At 37.8% G+C, this 17,644-nt stretch overlaps 1 protein-coding gene across 1 annotated transcript in view; it reads right to left on the bottom strand.

Moving 5' to 3' along the window:
* The window catches only part of LARS2 (leucyl-tRNA synthetase 2, mitochondrial), an 84,045-nt gene extending 66,750 nt beyond the window's left edge, over nucleotides 1–17,295 (bottom strand). Inside the window, exons 1-5 of the mRNA XM_058036860.1 lie at nucleotides 17,209–17,295; nucleotides 14,088–14,338; nucleotides 12,168–12,296; nucleotides 2,786–2,877; nucleotides 892–952 (exon numbers count right to left, since the gene is read on the bottom strand). Coding sequence (XP_057892843.1) covers nucleotides 892–952; nucleotides 2,786–2,877; nucleotides 12,168–12,296; nucleotides 14,088–14,321 — 516 coding nt within the window. The 5' untranslated portion in view covers nucleotides 14,322–14,338; nucleotides 17,209–17,295. The remainder of the gene's footprint in view (nucleotides 1–891; nucleotides 953–2,785; nucleotides 2,878–12,167; nucleotides 12,297–14,087; nucleotides 14,339–17,208) is intronic.
* Between the last annotated feature and the right edge of the window lie 349 nt (nucleotides 17,296–17,644).

Here is a 17,644-nt window from a genome sequence, read left to right as displayed (position 1 = left end):
CTTATACTGGAAAATCCTTCCCTATATGAGACATGAAAAAATAGTTTTTTGGATGCAAGACATACAAATAAACAACTTCACCTTCATGATTAAAGAAAACAGATGGCATGTCTCAGACTGTCAGAAAACTAATGCTTTTCCTTTTCAGATCTACAATACTGCTATAAAAATCCAAGATTAGCATCTCCATCACTCTATTCAAAATCACATTAAGGTGATAAGCAGCAGCTACTGCTGAGAATATAAAGGCAGTGTGACTGATTCACTGGTAAATGCAATAACCTCACAATCGCTTCCAACGCTAATTTCTTTTTTATCTGGAAAAATGGCATTAGCTTATGTCTGACTGTGTTTGGTAGTTTTTTAAGGTGAACACCTGATTCTCAAGCATTAGTGTTTTAAATAAATTTCTGGTTTCCAACATGATCCTGATATGAACATTTATGAAAATGCAGGCTTATACTTCAAAATTTGGAATAACATAACTGAGCCACCACTCCAATTTACTATCTTTAAACATTTGACACATGCATTGAAAACAGCACTCCTCAAGAAACACATACCTTAGCACAAAGGCATTGCTGTTTCATAAATATCTGTTTATTACCTTATTTCTAACACAGAAAGTTGATACTTCAAAGAGATAAAAAGCAAATACAAAATCAAAATGACTTTAAAGATTCTCCTATGCATTGATGATATCAGATGATATCAGCATGTTAAAAGTAAGCCAAATCTGATAAAAAGCTCAATTTTACAGTTTAACAACTTAAACTGGTTACTGCCAAAGACAGCTGTATTGTCATAAATAAAATGGTGAAATTCCATGGGTCTCAATGCTCCATTATACAATACAATAAAGCAGTATCCATTTTAAAAAGAAAATCTTACCCTTTCCCATGTAAAAGACAGACCTAGTGCATCAAACTGTTTCCTCATGTGTTGAATGTTACTGCAAAATAATGATAATAAATGAAAAATTATTAGCTTAAGATACTTCTAACATGTGATCATATAAAAAATCTGGTGCTTATAGAGTTCTGAGAAATCCAAAGCACTAGTTAACCTCTAAACACTATGATCTCACTAGCAGTAAAACTCAGAATTGTCAGAATACTGAAATAATAATTTTAAAAAGCCCCCAGTATATTCCGGTCCAATTCCCATGGCTATGTATATGAGGCAATAAATTTTTTTTCCTCTAGATTTGACTGCAACTTAAAAGTAAATATGGCAGTGTAGTTTGAAGGAAGCATTACCCAAGCACCACTTCTTACTATTTTTATTTATCTTTACTGCAGTTGAGTCAAAGGGCCCTCTCAAATCTCAATCTCAAAAGTAGGGGACACTTCCACTTTGAGCTTAATCCTGCTGTACTCTGGCAATGCTATCCTGGCTGTTATTTTGCTGCGGCTCTGGTGATTGTGTGGCTGTAGAATAACCTGAAACAGCCTACCCATTCAGCTGAAGATATGCCCTACAAAAATTCTCCAAAAAAACCCCACGAGATTTCTTTCCTCCCTCTGATCAACAGGCCGATCAAACCAAAACCGTGGCCCACAAAACCAGCTGAGCCAGTGCAAAGGAGGTGGTGAGAGCTTGTACCCTGGGAGGTGACAAAGAACTACAAAAATTCTGGTGGCAGCACCACCATAAACATTAATCAACTCACACACTGTTAGGTTAGATGCTGCTCTGAACAGATTAAATTACAAATGTAAAGTAAGATACATCAGGATATACAGTGAAGCTTTAGTTTGAAAATGTACTAAATGTGCTTTGCTAAAATACCCTCAATTACACAATATTAATTAGTGACCTGGTGAGAATTCATTCAAATACTGTAAAATGAATTAAAATTTCTTAGGGACTTTGACCTTTCTACTGAAAGACATTCTGTCAGATAAAGTAATATCTATCCTCCCAGAGCAGCTGAGTTGACAGTCATGAAACAAAGCATTTAACTCTGATCCAGAAAAAACTTGCAGTGCTGAATAACTGAGTACTGCAAGTATTTAGTATTATAATATCTTTGTTGGAAAAGTATCAAGAGTCTTAAGATGGGACCAGAAGCATGAACAAAACCCAAAGAAACAGCATTATCAAAGAAGGAAATGAATCAAGGCCTATAAAGATACCACAGGTAGATTACTGCTTCCCGAGTACAACAAACAACCTCACTTAGGGAGATTGGTTTCCAAGTAATTTTCAGAAACTGTTTACTTATATAACATTTTACTCATTTTAAAGAATATCAGGAGAACGTAAGACCCCATTCTGTGGTCTAAACCAAAAATATTCACAGAAATCAGCAGCAATAATGGCTGCTTAGCACTTTCCAAGATCCAGTCTCAAAAAACCCCAACTACCTCCTTCCTCTCTCCCATGGTACCAAAATCTGCTAGTAAATCTAACCACATAACTCGTAATTTTCCACTGTGTACTCCATATTAAGGTTTACCTCACCATGATGAAATTTTGATTTATTTGTACCTGCTGGTTTGGGTGTTTGGGAAATGCTTCTCTTTTGATATTCTAGCATTTTACAATTTAAAAGTCATTGAGATTAAAACCTTGAAAATCATCCCAATATATTTATCTTTCAAAGCAGAGTCATCTGCACAGTCCCATAAAATGTTTTCACATAACCTTGGTCTCAGACAAAAGAACCCTGTTCTTTCCCGTACCATCTTTCTTCTGTGCTAGTTTTGCTCTGTTTTATTGATTCATGGGGGCCACAGTACAGGTATTCACAGTGAAAATGCCATATTTCAATTCATTTCACCTTTGTGTCCAGCTTGCAGGGTGAAGGCCATGTTCAACTGCAGCATTTTCTGCTGGTAAACCAAATGCATCCCATCCCATGGGATTGATCACCTGTCAGCAAAAGGAAAAACCACAATGTTATGCAACTTTCTGGAATGGCATCAGCAACACAATGAGAGGCCTCTGAATAATGAATGGGGTTGGCATTCCAGCATTCAGTCTGAGCTGAACTTCTTCCAAACCTGCCAACTGTGGCCAGCTTTGCTTTAAAAGATGACTATGAAGTGCACTTGTGACCTACAATGAGATGTTAGAGGGAGTTTAAAGTATTATGCAATAAACTCTCATGACTATTTCAATATCAGGTTACAATGACAAAACCCAACTCTTTGTAAGTTTGTGTGGTGGTAAAAGTCAGCAGTTGATGCTGCCACTGGACAGAACTAAATATTCATTCTAAAATAGAAGATGCAAGTAAAAATAGTTGAAACAACAGTTTTACAACTGTGACTGATGTGTAGCCTACTAGTTTTTTACTTTGTGTTGAAAACAAAATAAAAGAAAAATACCCTATGATAACTTTAAATTCACCAGATAAAATTGTGAAGATGAGGAAAAACTGTTTTAGTCAAATTTTACTGAAACATCTCTCGCAAATATAGACTACAGACGGACAAATTATTATTTCATGACCACAAACAAATTAAGATGGGAAAAAAGTTTACTACAAAATATAATAGATAATTTCTGTTGAAATAGAGATGTATTCTTCCTGTTAACACGCATGTTATTTAGAAAAATAATCTAGCAATATGGTAAGTATTCAAAAAACCTCTTTAATAACCAACAAAAGAAAGGCCAGTACTTAAGATGCTGTCATTAAACACATATATATTGGATACCTGATAAAGCCAATTCTATTTCTTAACCTACAAATGTGCTATAAATTCAATAATCATTATTAAAATTACACAAGTTTAACAATAGCAAAACATGACTAACATTTTACAAGTTGTAAGAAATCAAAATTTTTGCCCCTTAAAATACCTATTTATATAAAAAACATGTTTCTTAGTGGCATGTAAGCAAACAAGCCATAAAAGAGCAATCCCAGCCATACTAATCTCATAATACATCTCCATGTGAAAAATCACCTCATTTTAGAAGCATAAGAGCTACTTTTGTCACTGCTTTGAATTATTTTTATTCTTCTTTGCCAACGCTTTCCAATCTTCTGACTTAATGTAATATTTCATAACAAATATTTTATAGACGTGTTTATAAAGATGCCCTAGGCACCAACACAGTGTAAAAGCAACAGGATTTAATAGATGTGACTCTTCAGCATTCTCATTTTCAGTACTGATCTAAAACTAAACCTGCTGTCTATCATTACTCTACTGGTGCAACAACAAAACCAAAGGTATTTACCTGTGATTATCTGTGATCCAAGCCAGCCCAATAAGGGCCCATGCACAGCACATTTTTGGTGTCTAAATCTAACAGAAATTGGAATGCTATTCTGTCACAAACTCTCCCTATCAGACAAACTATTGCTCCTCACACCATGGTATCAGAAATTATGAGTCTTAACTGCCTATTTCCTCACAAATAGAGGGGGGATTTTGCATGGAAAATGTCAGCTGGAGCCTAAACCACTTCTCAACACCCCACTGAAACACACCTCTGCCCAGCCCCTCCCCTCCCATCCACCCACCAATCAAAACTATTGGTATGAAAGAAAAAAAAAGTTATGCTTTACATAAACTATAAATATCAACAGAATTTTTATGGACATCTTAAAATATTAATTTATGTAGCTCAGTTCTTTTTGACTGCTAGTACTGCTGACAACCGACCTCTGGACAGATGTGATGGAAAAAAACAGATTTTTTTTTCCATGTATAATACATGTTTTCTCTATTTAAATGCCCTAGACTAATGTCCTGCCTTTACATTCTTACAAATACAAATTGATGCACATTAAGTGAGATTAGAAAGAATCACTCTTGGTTAATTTTTGTAAAATTTGGCTTCTGATGATCTCCTGGATACAGACAGGCAGCCAAATGCAAGACACAATCTCATTTCTCATGGCCCTGAGCAAAAAGATGTGGGAAAAACAACTTCACTACCAGCTACAGACTCCCCAAAAGGGCTGATGGGTGCTGCAGACAGTTCATGTGCAGACATTTTAACCCTGTACCATCAGTGCTGGAAAGAGCAACCTGTGCTCGCAGAGATTCCAAATTCTAGCATTTATCAAAAAATGCCATATCCACTCTTCACATTCAAAAGTTCAATTTAACGACCAATAGCATTCCTCAAGCTAAAGGTCTGAAGAAGTATGCTAATTCAAGTTTCAATCAGAAAACTGAATTTAAAGAGACATTAAAAATATCCTCAAATTAGCCTCCAGGATAGATCTATTTATGTAGTTGCTATAGAGATGAATGTAACATGCACAGGGGTTTAGAAAATGATTTCAAGTTTATTGTCTCTTTTAATTCTCTACCATGAATGGATTTGAATGATTTATGAAATGCATTTGTCTAAACAACAGGTCAGTTCTTCTGGCTGTAATCTGCAGCAAAAATGCCACAGTCTCCACCCAGCATTTACATCTTAACTCTAGTTATTCAACATAAAAATCTGAGAAGAAATGGAAGAGGAGAAGAAAATATGCAACTACCATGTCAAAAGTTGGGACAAGGGATAAAGGAACAGTTTGACTGTTCAAAACAAATTAAAAAAAAAAATAGAAAGCAGTTTTGAAGACCCAAGGGTTATTCCTTGTAGCTCTTTGGGTTGGTCACTGGGTTGGTCACTGGCCTAACTAGCAGAAAACATGGCTGCTCTCTCTAGCAGCACAGATGAGTAGAAGAAAAACAAGTCATCCACTTTCTTGAAAGCTGACTTGATTGCTTTCAACAGCAACCTCTAAACCTTATGCAATAGAGGGATCCATTCTGCTCACTGCAGTGACCACTCTTCTGAACATCACTTCTCTAAGCCTCAAGGAGACAGAAAAACAAATGACTGTATTTTGTTAAACAGGAGGCTGCATAAGTCTAAGGGTGCCTACACCACGTAAAACAAGGCAGGCTGTAGTTCCAGCCATTTTACAATGGCAGAAGGCAGTGCCATCATCAAAGGCAGCTGTGTGTTCATCCTCTCAATGAAGTGGTCAGGTGAACTCCTCGTGCTGGAAACTCCCAGGTTAGTGTTGAACACACATGGCATAACTTCAGATCCTCAGAAGCTCACACGACCATGCAGGATCAACTATGAAACTCTGGCATTTTCTACCACTTAACACGGTTTGCACAGGAGTATAAAAGGCTACAAGGAAGTGATTGAACAGCACGTAGGGAACAAAGCGCTCAGTAACTACGACACTGAATGGGCTTTTTAGGAGCAAATTATTAAAAATAAAACCAGTTGCATCTTGAAACATTTTAGATCCCAAAGACTCTGGCTTGGAGCATTTTTGAGAATCATTTCCCAGCATGGTCAAACATCTGTTAGCAATGGCTAGAGCTCTTCACGTTACTGTGGGACCAAGGGGAGGAAGACACAAACTCCCTTGATTGAATGCTGAGATCTCAGCTCTTCCTCTCTGAGCATTCTCATCTGTTCACTGCTGTAACAATCAGCTCATCACACTGACATCAGTAGGTGAGATCAGTGTACTGTATAACACAGAGCTGACAATGATCTCATAACACTCAGCTCCAAGCCTCCATCAGCATAACCAGGGCTGGTGATTCAGTGAATTTTCCTCGGTCTTTGTAAGGACACAAAGAACATGTTTGCTCTCCTGATGTACTCAGTATGTCTCAGAACTATGACCAGGGAGCTGACATACTGTTCTTACACTCAGATCAATGCATTCTAAATTTTAAGAAAGCTGGTAGACTCATTGTCAGAAAGGCCTGCAGATAAATATATTTAATTCAGACAATGTGTAATGAAAGAAGATGACCAGAAATGAAAATTAAGAGGCTTGCTGACAAATTAGTGGTTTGAATTGATACAGCAAAGTCTATGTTCCTATCTCTGCTTGCAGCCCCACGACACACTTGACATGAACTAACCAAAAACGGCTGGCAAAACAGGCAATCCATGATTGCAAGTTCCAGCTGTCAGAAAACACCCCCGGCTCCATCATGGATCTTGCAATTGTGCAATCACAGACATGAGACAGCGAGGACTTGCAGGTGGAGAGGGCAATGGAAAGGGTGGCTGCTCCTTCCACTGGCTGCCCACAGTGGGCTGAACTTGTTGAAAATCTGATGTAAACTGGCGTATTACCGCACACTTTAAATACAATTCTCTTTTAACCACTACAGGTAAGAGACATCATTGCACAACAGGTAAAAATTATCATAAACAAACAAACAGACAACTCCCCCAAGCAGATAAGGCACACCTGAAAAAAGATAAAAATAAGGAGTTTTTGACCAGTGTAGATCCTAAAAAGGACTATTTCAATGCTTCTCTGCAACACAGTGCTGCATACTACAGAAGGTACTCTCTAATAATCAAACCATACAGATTTCTATCAAAACATAAAATGCCCATTTATTTTTATTCTCATAGAATATAAGATATGAGAAATTACTCAACATTCACAGAATACCACACACATTTTAAGAACAAAGTTATCTTTTGCCTTCTTAATCTCATGCATTCTTGTCTAACATAATTATATTTAAAATTATATCTCATTTTCTCTTTTTCTTTCAAAATGAAACAGAGTGAGCTCATTAACACCTTCAGTACAGGTTGTGGGAAAACTGAAATTAAATAAGATTCAATTCACACACAATACTTGTAATATTTGCTACTTAATTTATACCACGTGAAATAACCTGACAAAAGGATACAAAAGCCTCACAAAAAAAAAACCTGGAAAATAGCAGCTAGTGATGAGTAGAAAACGGATCTGTATCGAAATAATTCATCCTACTGATGATTAATTATAGAGTTTTAATTAAACTTGCCTGTCTGGCTTCAATACCATTCACTTTTGCAATTTCAAGAGCATGAGCATTAAGATTCACTGCTGAAAGGGAAAATAATTAATGAAAATACATCCAATTAAAAAGTAGATATGTTACAGATTAAAAAAAAATGCTCTTCAAGTCATTTAGGGGCATTGCAGAAATATCACTGACTATATTTTAATCCCATCCATCCCAGTTTAAGTATAAATTAAGAAATAATGAGTATAGTGTGATTCTAGCATGCAGGAATTTCCCCCTGATTTGATTACAGAAAGGACTATTCTCAGTTCTGTACAACTCTCACATGTGACTGCTTGGCTTTGGTACCAGTTTCATTACAAAGATATCACAAGAACTATTGAACTGAATCACCCTGTTTACTGATCACTAAGGGAATTATTCTCAGTCTTCTGAGAGGCACAAATTATCCACTTTGAATTTATCAAAGACATGCTAATGATAGCATGATAAAGTAATGGTAAATACTTTTTCCCAGAGCAATTGCACACTGGAAATCTGCCATAGTGAAAATCACCATGAATATCTCTATCATTTCTACACAGCAATCTCAAATAATGAATAGAAAATAATTTCTTACAAAACTCCTACACTTGCATTCACAACGTGCATGTAAATTCACAGAGTAAACACGACCAGAAACTACACATAATAGTTCGGGACTGATTTATTAACAACTATAAATTTGTAATTTAAAATATATACATTACTTTTTCATAGCATTTTACAATAAACACGTTTTAAATAAGATGTAGAAATGTCCATATATAAAAACTGTTTTAATTGCACTTCAAGAAACATGTCACCCTTAACACACTCTGGAAAGACCAGCTCAGTGCAGCCATGCTAAACAATCTATATGGCTTACATTTCCCAGGCAGAGACTTCAAACTTCATCTTCAGTAATCAAAATGTAAACAAGTTACCTTCTAACACATGTACTCTACAAATCATTTATCCAGCAACCCAATCCTAGTGCATGACAGCTTGCTTCCCAAGCACTGCCTACAGGTCCTTGAGGAGTGACTGCTGGAACAAGACAATGCTTTACAATGCTTTCATCTGCAGTTTTGTATTGAAGCAGTATTTCTTTAGAAACAAGGTGGGGAAAAGAGCAGTAGATATTTATTTTCACTTAAAGCGCTGATGCAGTACAGGTTTCTGGGAAATATCTGTACAGTTCAGTGTGCATTACCTCTCTAGAATATTTTAACTGAAACAAAATCAGACTTTATGGAACTGAAAAAAAATGGAATACTAGTGTTCCATTTTAGAAAAACCAAAACCACAACAGAATCCAAATGATTAAAAACTTTACCAATTAAAATTTCAAAATACTTCCTATATGAAGAAATTATGCAACTGCATTCAAAATAATCCCTTTGTAAATGTATTCTAGCCTATCCTCACTAAAATATTACAAAATATAGGCCAATTCTTGCCTGCTCAGATTAAATCAAGACGTAACTAATTTACTGTTTTCTCAGTAAGGCATTCTTTATGAAAAATAACTCCACCTTGTTCAATATAAATTAATCTCTTACTCAATCATATATTCTTGTCAACTACATTCACATGATAGACGTTTCCCCTCACTGTTTATTAAATAACAAATATACATTGTAGTCTGAAGCTTTCCCTGGGAACTGTAAATCTGAATGGTTTTGTCTGTAACTTTCATTGTAACAGCCCATCATTTCTCATTGCCTTACACTTTTCTTTTAATTTGAAAATGATGGATGCAAAGTTTAAACAACATTGTTGCTCAAAAATCTTACCCTAACCTTGCATTGAATGCCTGATATTGATTCACTTCTCAGATTTTTGATTAGAGAAAAATTGGCAGTCCCTAGGCTTTCAAACATAGAATATTACAGCAGAATTTTGAGAAAGAAATAGAAGATCAATAGAATAACTTCAAAATTATGCTTACTAACAGTTCTGTTTCTAAAGCATTCTTTCTTTATATATACTGAAGAATTCCAGTAATTCCTTGAATACAGAGACAAATTAATTTTTCTAGGGAATATATAAAGTTTTATGATATAACCACATCTTAGCTTACAATCATCACAGTATCTTAAATATCATAATAACCTTTGACAGATTGTACAACCATGAAAAAGGCAGAGAGAAGCTTTAGAGGTTGATAAATTAATTGCAAAGAGAAAGTCAATTATACAGACTCTAATTCTAAGTGATGGAGAAATTAGCATGGGCAATAAAGGAAAAGTTCTTTAAAGTAAATGTAAGTTCCAGAAAGTTAATGCACATCAATAACACAATGTCTATTAATCTGACATACCCAGAAAATCATCTGAGAGATTTTTAATGTCTCTTAATCATAAATGAAAGTTAAATTCTTTGGCTGCCCACCTTTAGTCAAAAATAGATGTTCAAACTGGATAACATAACAGAAGATATAAGTATTTTTAGAAATCCAGCATATTCTACAGGCACTTCTTCAAAGTAATTTTTATATGAAATATAAAAATGTGCTGAAATGCAAGATGTAAAAACTTGAAAAGTCTGGAAAAAATTTTCCAGAAAAAATATAGGCAAACGTGGAAATAAAAACTTGTTTGCATGGTAGCTCTTGCATTTTATTGGAATTATCTTTTTACTTTTCTCCAAATGTTTCCATTAAAGTGCCTACTTACTTTGTATTCAAAAATTTACAACTAGAGCATGCTACTGGATGCAGATAATTATTTTCACTTTATTTTCACAAGTACAAGAAGCAGCAAGTTTTCATCTTTCTGAACAGCAATTTACTGGCTACCTTCCCTGCTATTGATATGAGAGGGCTACATCCTGAAATGACATTTCATGAATGGTCTTAACATCAAGCAAAAATCAAGCATCCCTTCAAATGCCCTGTTAGCTGCATTTTTTTAGTGAGATCCAAGTTCTGGTCATTCAGAGGAGTCAGGAAAGGTAAGTGTTATAACAGACATTGGGGTTTCTTCTCATTTAAAGTCTAAAGCATTTATTTCTTTTTCCTGCAATTTTGGAAGCCTAAGAATGCATATCTGTAAAGCAGCAGCAAGTATTCAGTGCATGGTATGTTCATCACTGGCAAAAAACACATAGTATGTGGAAAGGCAGCACACTGAATAATGCAGTGACAATACCTATCAGAGTCTCAGGGATGGCGATAAATCCAGGAAATGCTACACTTCTTCAGCACTTGTAGCAAGGAAATTGCACTTAGTACCACGACCAGCAACTAACATTCTTTCTCAATTTCATCTTCTTTGTACTCTTTTGAGGTTGATACCTATATTCTTGAGCTGCTCCATCACTCTTGTACAATAGAGAGACTGCTTCCTGTCATCCTAGATCCTTGCCTATACTATTTTCCTCTTTTTGTTCCCTTCTCTTTCCATATTCCTCGTTTTCCCAGCTTCTTCACATTTTCCCTCTACCAAATGTCTTTCCTCTGTAATATGGCTGTCACTCAGGCCACAGTTCTCCTACACCTTCCTTACATCCTTCAAATTTTACCTTGCCAGCCTTTACTGCGGAATGCCAGCCAAGATCCCACTGCAGATTGCAGGGACAAGGCTCTCAGCTACCCCTTCAACCTAATGGAGAGACAGAAGGCAGTGAGGAGAAATTATGGCAGGCGTGGGGGAGACTGGGAAACAGAGAACTGTGGAAGGGAAAATGGGATTTCTCCTTGCAGATGTAGCAAGAAAGTTAAGACTTAGCCTAGCTCATAGGCCTGCACCTTCAGAGGATATTTCATTTTTATGAGCAAGGCTGAAATGGGCAAGTCAAGGGGTCAGATGCTACAGAACAGAAACTTTCAGCTACACACACATGATGCAACATATGGCATGATCCTGTTCATCCAACTTGCAGTAGTCACCAAAAAAAAAGAGGTTTCTGTCCCAGCAGGCACAGAGGCATCTGCATCTGACAAGTGACATGAACTGGTTCTCAGGAGCAGAAGAGGTGAAAGCAGCTGGTTTTGGTGGTATCTCTTTTCTCTTGCCAGGTACATCTTTTCCTCCCCCCTGGTCCCACCCAGCTGGCAGGAGGGTTGTCAGCCTCCTCTCACAGAAACTGTGTAGCCCAGAGGTCTCAGTGACACTGTGCCACACATCAGTAGATTCAGGCACCTCATACAGCACCAGCTGTTATCATCTGAGATAGCTTCCAACCACTCCTACTGACAGTGAGCTCTGAACACCACTGGCTTTAATAAAACTCTCAAATTTCAGTATTCAAAGCTTCACGGGTCATTATCTACACACCTGTACCACACACTCCACTTTCATGGATTTTGGAAAATACTAATTTCCTGATCAATTATGATATTAAAATATAAAAAAACCCCACCCAGTCCTACCACTGATCTATTCTTACCTGCATCCCTCTCATTTTCTGGAACCGAGCTACTGCATCACTGATGGTGTAGACACGAACATGGCCCATGTGAAGCTTCCCAGAAGGATATGGGAACATAGAAAGCACATAAAATTTTGGTCTTGATTTCTAGAAAGAAATGTTTAGAAACTAGTAACTACATGAGTTCGCATTTCACTTGAACAAATACACATGCACATTATAAACTACTGCACAACACCCTAAAGAGAAACATGGTTCTGCTGGAACTGATCCAAGTGAGCACTGACAAAGTTCATTGGATCAAATTCTTTGGGGCTGTAAATGGAGGTGTTTTGCCAGACTTTGCTGCCATCTCATCAATTTATACTGATATTTCTATGGCACTTAAAAGTTATGAAAATTAATTCACTTTTACTCAAAAAAAGCTATATTGACAGAACTGGAGCTTAACTGTAGCATCTGCAACTGATTATCTATGTGTTCTTAGTCTGCCCCAACAAAAACATGAAAACATAGCAATTAAATTACACTCATAACAGTTTAAATAATTAATGTTTTATTTTGTATCTACAACAAACACAGAGCTCACTCCTGGCCAGTTGCTTTTTGTCATCTGAACATCCCAGAGTGACTGCATCATTTGCAATTGCATGAACATCTGCTAAAGGGAAACTGTTCAGTTTCACTAGCTATCCTCAGATCCAAACACATCTTACAAGCAAGATTTTGCATAGTGAAAAGAAACGAAAAATTTCATTTACTTAGGTTTAATTAAAATGACAAAAGTTACAAAGAAATCACAAAATCTCATGCACATCAATTATTCCTATTACATCTTGATTACCACTGAATTCATCACTGATACATTGATAGTATCAAGTGCCACTGATACGTGGTAAATTCTTATATTATTTTTCTTGTTAATAATAAAAAAATTACAGGCAGCTTTCAGCTTTTACTGTTCTGAATAAAACTCTATTAGTATTTGTCAAATAATATTTCTTTATCATTTTTGTTCAATCACAGCAAAATCAGAAATAATCTGAGCACTACACACTATTTGCCTCTTAATATGTTATTAAATCTACTTCAACTTTAAGGATAAAACAAAAATACCATTTAAAATACAATCTAGAACTTAGCATACATATGCTACATATGACTCCTATGTACATATGTATATAAAAGGCACAGGTCTAAATGAATGCTTTCCCTGCTACAGGTATACACACATACCATTTCATCTCAGTTTTCTTCCCCAGAAAAAGCAAGCTCTTTTCTCTCTTCAACATTTTGATAGAATTATTTTTTTGTCAGAAAAAAGGCAAATTTTAAGGGAAATGAACAAAAAAACATCAAGAGCCACAGAAGTGTATTTGTCTATTGTGACAGAATAATTGTGAAGGCAAAAAGAGTCAGAGACTGCGATACAGCTGTTTTCAAGATCTTTTATTGCATGGGAAAACTTTTTTTTTCTTCAAGTCACTTACTATGAGATTGTAAACCAGAAAATATTAAAAAATCTTTAACATAGATTTTAGTGAGTCACAGGGTGTAGTGTGATAGATTTGTCATAATGTGGGGAACAGAACCTTGAGAAAATTGTTTACAGAAGTTACTATTACATGTTTCTTTTAATACTTTAAATAATTAAGTGCCAAATATCTATAATATGTAAAGAAAGAACTGATTACTTAAACCCTTCCTAAATGTACAAGTTTATACTTTGCCTATTATTGTATTTTTCCTCAGGATTTTAAAAATTATTTTTGTTTTCTTAATAATGGTTTTTAATAATCTACATGAAAGTATTTTCCCCTGAAACGTAATGCACATCTAATCATTAAAAGCCATCTGTACTAAGTAAGTTTCAATTAATTTCGTTCTAAGAAAACAAAAATATAAACATGTAATCTCCACATTTCTCATATTGCTTACATCAGTTTCTGAAATTCTGCAGAACTGTTCCTTTATTCTTGGGAACCACCAATTCTCAACTCGTTTCCTTGTCTCCAACCCATAGTTTTTTTCCCATTTGCCCGTCTCACTGTAAATGGTTCTCACACAAGCAGGAACCAGTCTTCTCTGCCATTTAATTAATCCCAGGAAGCCATTTAGTTGTCTCTTCAAACATAAGGAACAAGGGCCAGCTCTTTGATAAACCGACTGCATTCTTAAGGTTATGGTATCTGAAAAGACAAAAATATGTATTTCATGCCACAATACATAACAAGAACTCAATGATTATTATGATTATACTGAAAAGCGGTAGCTATTAAATTATTTTAGCTTGACTTAGTCTACTCAGCTGCTTTTCATGGAACTTGCATTTTATCTCCACATCTGAATTATAAAAGTATGTATTTTTTAGTCAAGAGAACTAACTGTGGGCTCGCACAGAACAAAACCATTGTGTTAGGTGTCTTGTCTAATAAAATAAAATTCTTGCATTCAGTGTCCCATAAAGGCATAATCAGTCAATTGAAGGTTCCAGAAGCTCCACTGCCTGAATAGAAGATGGCTAACAGGGTGTTAGTAAAAATTCAGAATGAAACAGAGAGAAAAGGAAGTTGGATGAAATTATACTGTAAAAATACTGAATTTGTCATCACTGAAAAGAGATGGGGGAGGATGACTATAATTAGTAGATTTCAACCAGATATTCTAAACCAACTATTTTGCTAAGGCTTTCTTTTTCAACTAAAAATCTGGTTAACTCCTCAAATGCTTCAGAGAGCATCTTTTAAGCTACTCAGATGGGAAAAGATTGAACAGCTCCCATATCTGGGATGAGTCTCAACAAGATTTTTGCTGATTTTACTTCCTACAGTAGGAAATATGGCATTAAAAGAACTTCTACTCTGCGATTTCCTCGTCATCTTGACTGCCTTTTTTTTTTATGGCATTTTTACATCAGTATTTTCTATTCTCTACAGTTGGTTTTGGTGCTTTGGTGTTGTTTTTCCCTTTTTAATTTTGCCCAATACACTTGTACCAAACTAGCTGTTTCAGTCAGTTCAGAATTTTCCTTGCAGAGTTACATCAGTAAAATCTCAGTGTAGAGAAAGTCTGTATAAGAAAAGATTTTACTTATGCATTTCCCATAAGGTAGAAACATTATCAGTAGAAATAATTGCTATAGCACCTAAATTAGATCCCCAGCAAGCTAGTGGGAGTTATGCTTCCTTTAACATTCACCATACATGCACACACAAACCCTCACTGCCTGTCTCATTACCTATGCAGAGAATTGCTCCTTTTCTCCCTTACTTATCAAGCAGGGTCTTATAAACACTCCTTCACTTATGTCACATCAGTGCTTTGGATTTCTTGTTGCTACCCTCCATAATCTCTCTCATTTGTAATGAAAACAGATCCAGGACTGTACTCAGGATTCCCAGTTCAGGCGCACATGAGTCATTCAGGAGACTCCAACTTCCCCCAGCCCATAACATCACACTCATCTCAAAATTAGCATCTCAGTACTTCAAAGTTTTTTGCTTATTTTTACTAATTATTTTCTTATTACTTATGTCTCATGTCTATTGATTTATTTTACAACAGAAAGGAGTGCTTCCTTATACAAGCCAATTTCAGCACTGCTGGTTTACAAAGGAAGTATTTTAAACCCCAGGAGCTCCACATGAAAGGAGACTAGTGGATGAGAGGACACAGTCTCAAGCTGCACATGGGGAGGTTTATGTTGGACGTTAGGAAGAATTTTTTCCCAGTAGGGGTGATTAGATATTGGAATGGGCTTGCCAAGGATGTGGTGGAGTCACCATCCCTGGAGGTGTTTAAGGAAAGACTGGACATGACAGTCAGTGCCAAGGCCTGGTTGAGAGGGTGATGTTTGGTCATGGCTTGGACTCCCTGATCTCAGAGGTCTTTTCCAACTTAATTGATTCTGTGATTCTGAGACAGAAAGAACACAGACCCGTGCCTGTGCACAGCTCAAGGGAAGCCCACCAGCCATGTCATGCCTGAGAGGGCACATTTGGGTGACCTCAGGCCCTACAGGTCACCCAGGCAGGGGTCAGAGCAGTGGGTGGGAGTGAGAAAACAGCCACAGCCAAGGGAACACAGCACTACCACTATGTTCATTCAAATAGATGGAATTTCAGGATGAGAAAGAGAACTGCAGTGTCCTTGCTGCTCCTAGGTACTATCATGCACAAGATGCAATGGTCAGCCAGCCATGTGTTGGACCAGTGTCCTTCCTGCTCCCAGGTACCATCATGTCCAGGAGGCATGGCACAGAGGATAATCAAATCCAAAAGACACAGCATTAAGCTGTTTTTCCTTTCCAGGCTTGTGTGCATGGCACTAGGACAAGGAGAGTGCCTCTCCCTGCCCCACTAAAGGGGACTCCAGCCCAGTGGTGTGTGAGTCTTTCAAGGAGCAGGTTAGGAGCCTAGAACTGTCTTCAGGCAGGTATGCCAAGCAAGGAGGAAGGGGCTGGTCTGATAGAGAAATAAATCACAGAATGCCTGAGCTACAAGGGATGCACAAGGATCGCTGACTCCAGCTCCTGGGCCTGCACAGGACCATCCCCAAGAGTCCCACCATGTGCTCAGGAGCACGGTCCGAGCCCTTCTTGAGCTCTGTCAGGCTTGGGGCCGTGACCACTTCCCTGGGGAGCCTGTTCAGTGCCCAACCACCCTCTGGGGGAAGAATCTTTTCCTAATACCCAATGTAAACCTCCCTGACACAGAAAACGTTTGGAAAGACAGTAAGCACACCGGAGACTGAATTAAAGTCCTGGAAACTGACTAACGAGGCCCAGCACATTTCACTCAGCCCCGCGGGAATGGGGGCGTGTCCCGCCGCTGGAGAAGCCTGCACGGGGAGCAGGCGGGCCGGAGCGAGCGGGGGAGCAGTGGCAGAGGGAGGCTAGAGGAGGGGGGAACTCCGTGGGCGCAGGATCTCCGGGAGAGCCGGCTGGGCGCGGGCAAGGAGCCCAAAGGAGGAGGCTTTGGGAAGCGGCGGGCGGCGGGATTAGCGCGGCTCCGGCGGGCGGGGGGCGTGAGGCGGGGCCGGGCGGGGGGGGAACCGTTACCTGCACGCGCCCTCCCTCAGCTCCCCCGGCGGGCCGCGGGCGCCGCCATCTTGGCGTGTCGGTGTCGGAGCGAGGCGCCGCCTCCGCCCTTGGCACCGCCCGACGGGGCGGGAGCTCCGCGCGGGGAGGGAGCGGGAAGAGTTTCCACCTTTCCCGAATGTAACGTGGAAAGGCAGAACAAGAGTAAATTACAAAAATAATGATATAAAAAAATTAATTAACCGGGATTCAGCTCTGTAGAAAATGCACAGAACCTGCTCGGCCTTGAGAAGAGAGGGGCCCTCATTAATGTTTATTGTGAAAAACGCCAGTCACTTGCTGTTGGTTTTTTTTTTTTTTTATTTTAAAAGTCTAATAGTAATAAAATGGTTATAAAAATAGAATACAATTAGAGTAATAATAATTTGGACAATTTGAATTAGGACAATATGAAACA

Source organism: Melospiza georgiana, chromosome 1 (assembly GCF_028018845.1).
Source record: "Melospiza georgiana isolate bMelGeo1 chromosome 1, bMelGeo1.pri, whole genome shotgun sequence".
Classification (NCBI taxonomy): Eukaryota; Metazoa; Chordata; class Aves; order Passeriformes; family Passerellidae; genus Melospiza; species Melospiza georgiana.
The sequence above is the reverse complement of the archived record's forward strand: the minus strand, read 5'-3'. Positions and strand labels throughout refer to the sequence as shown.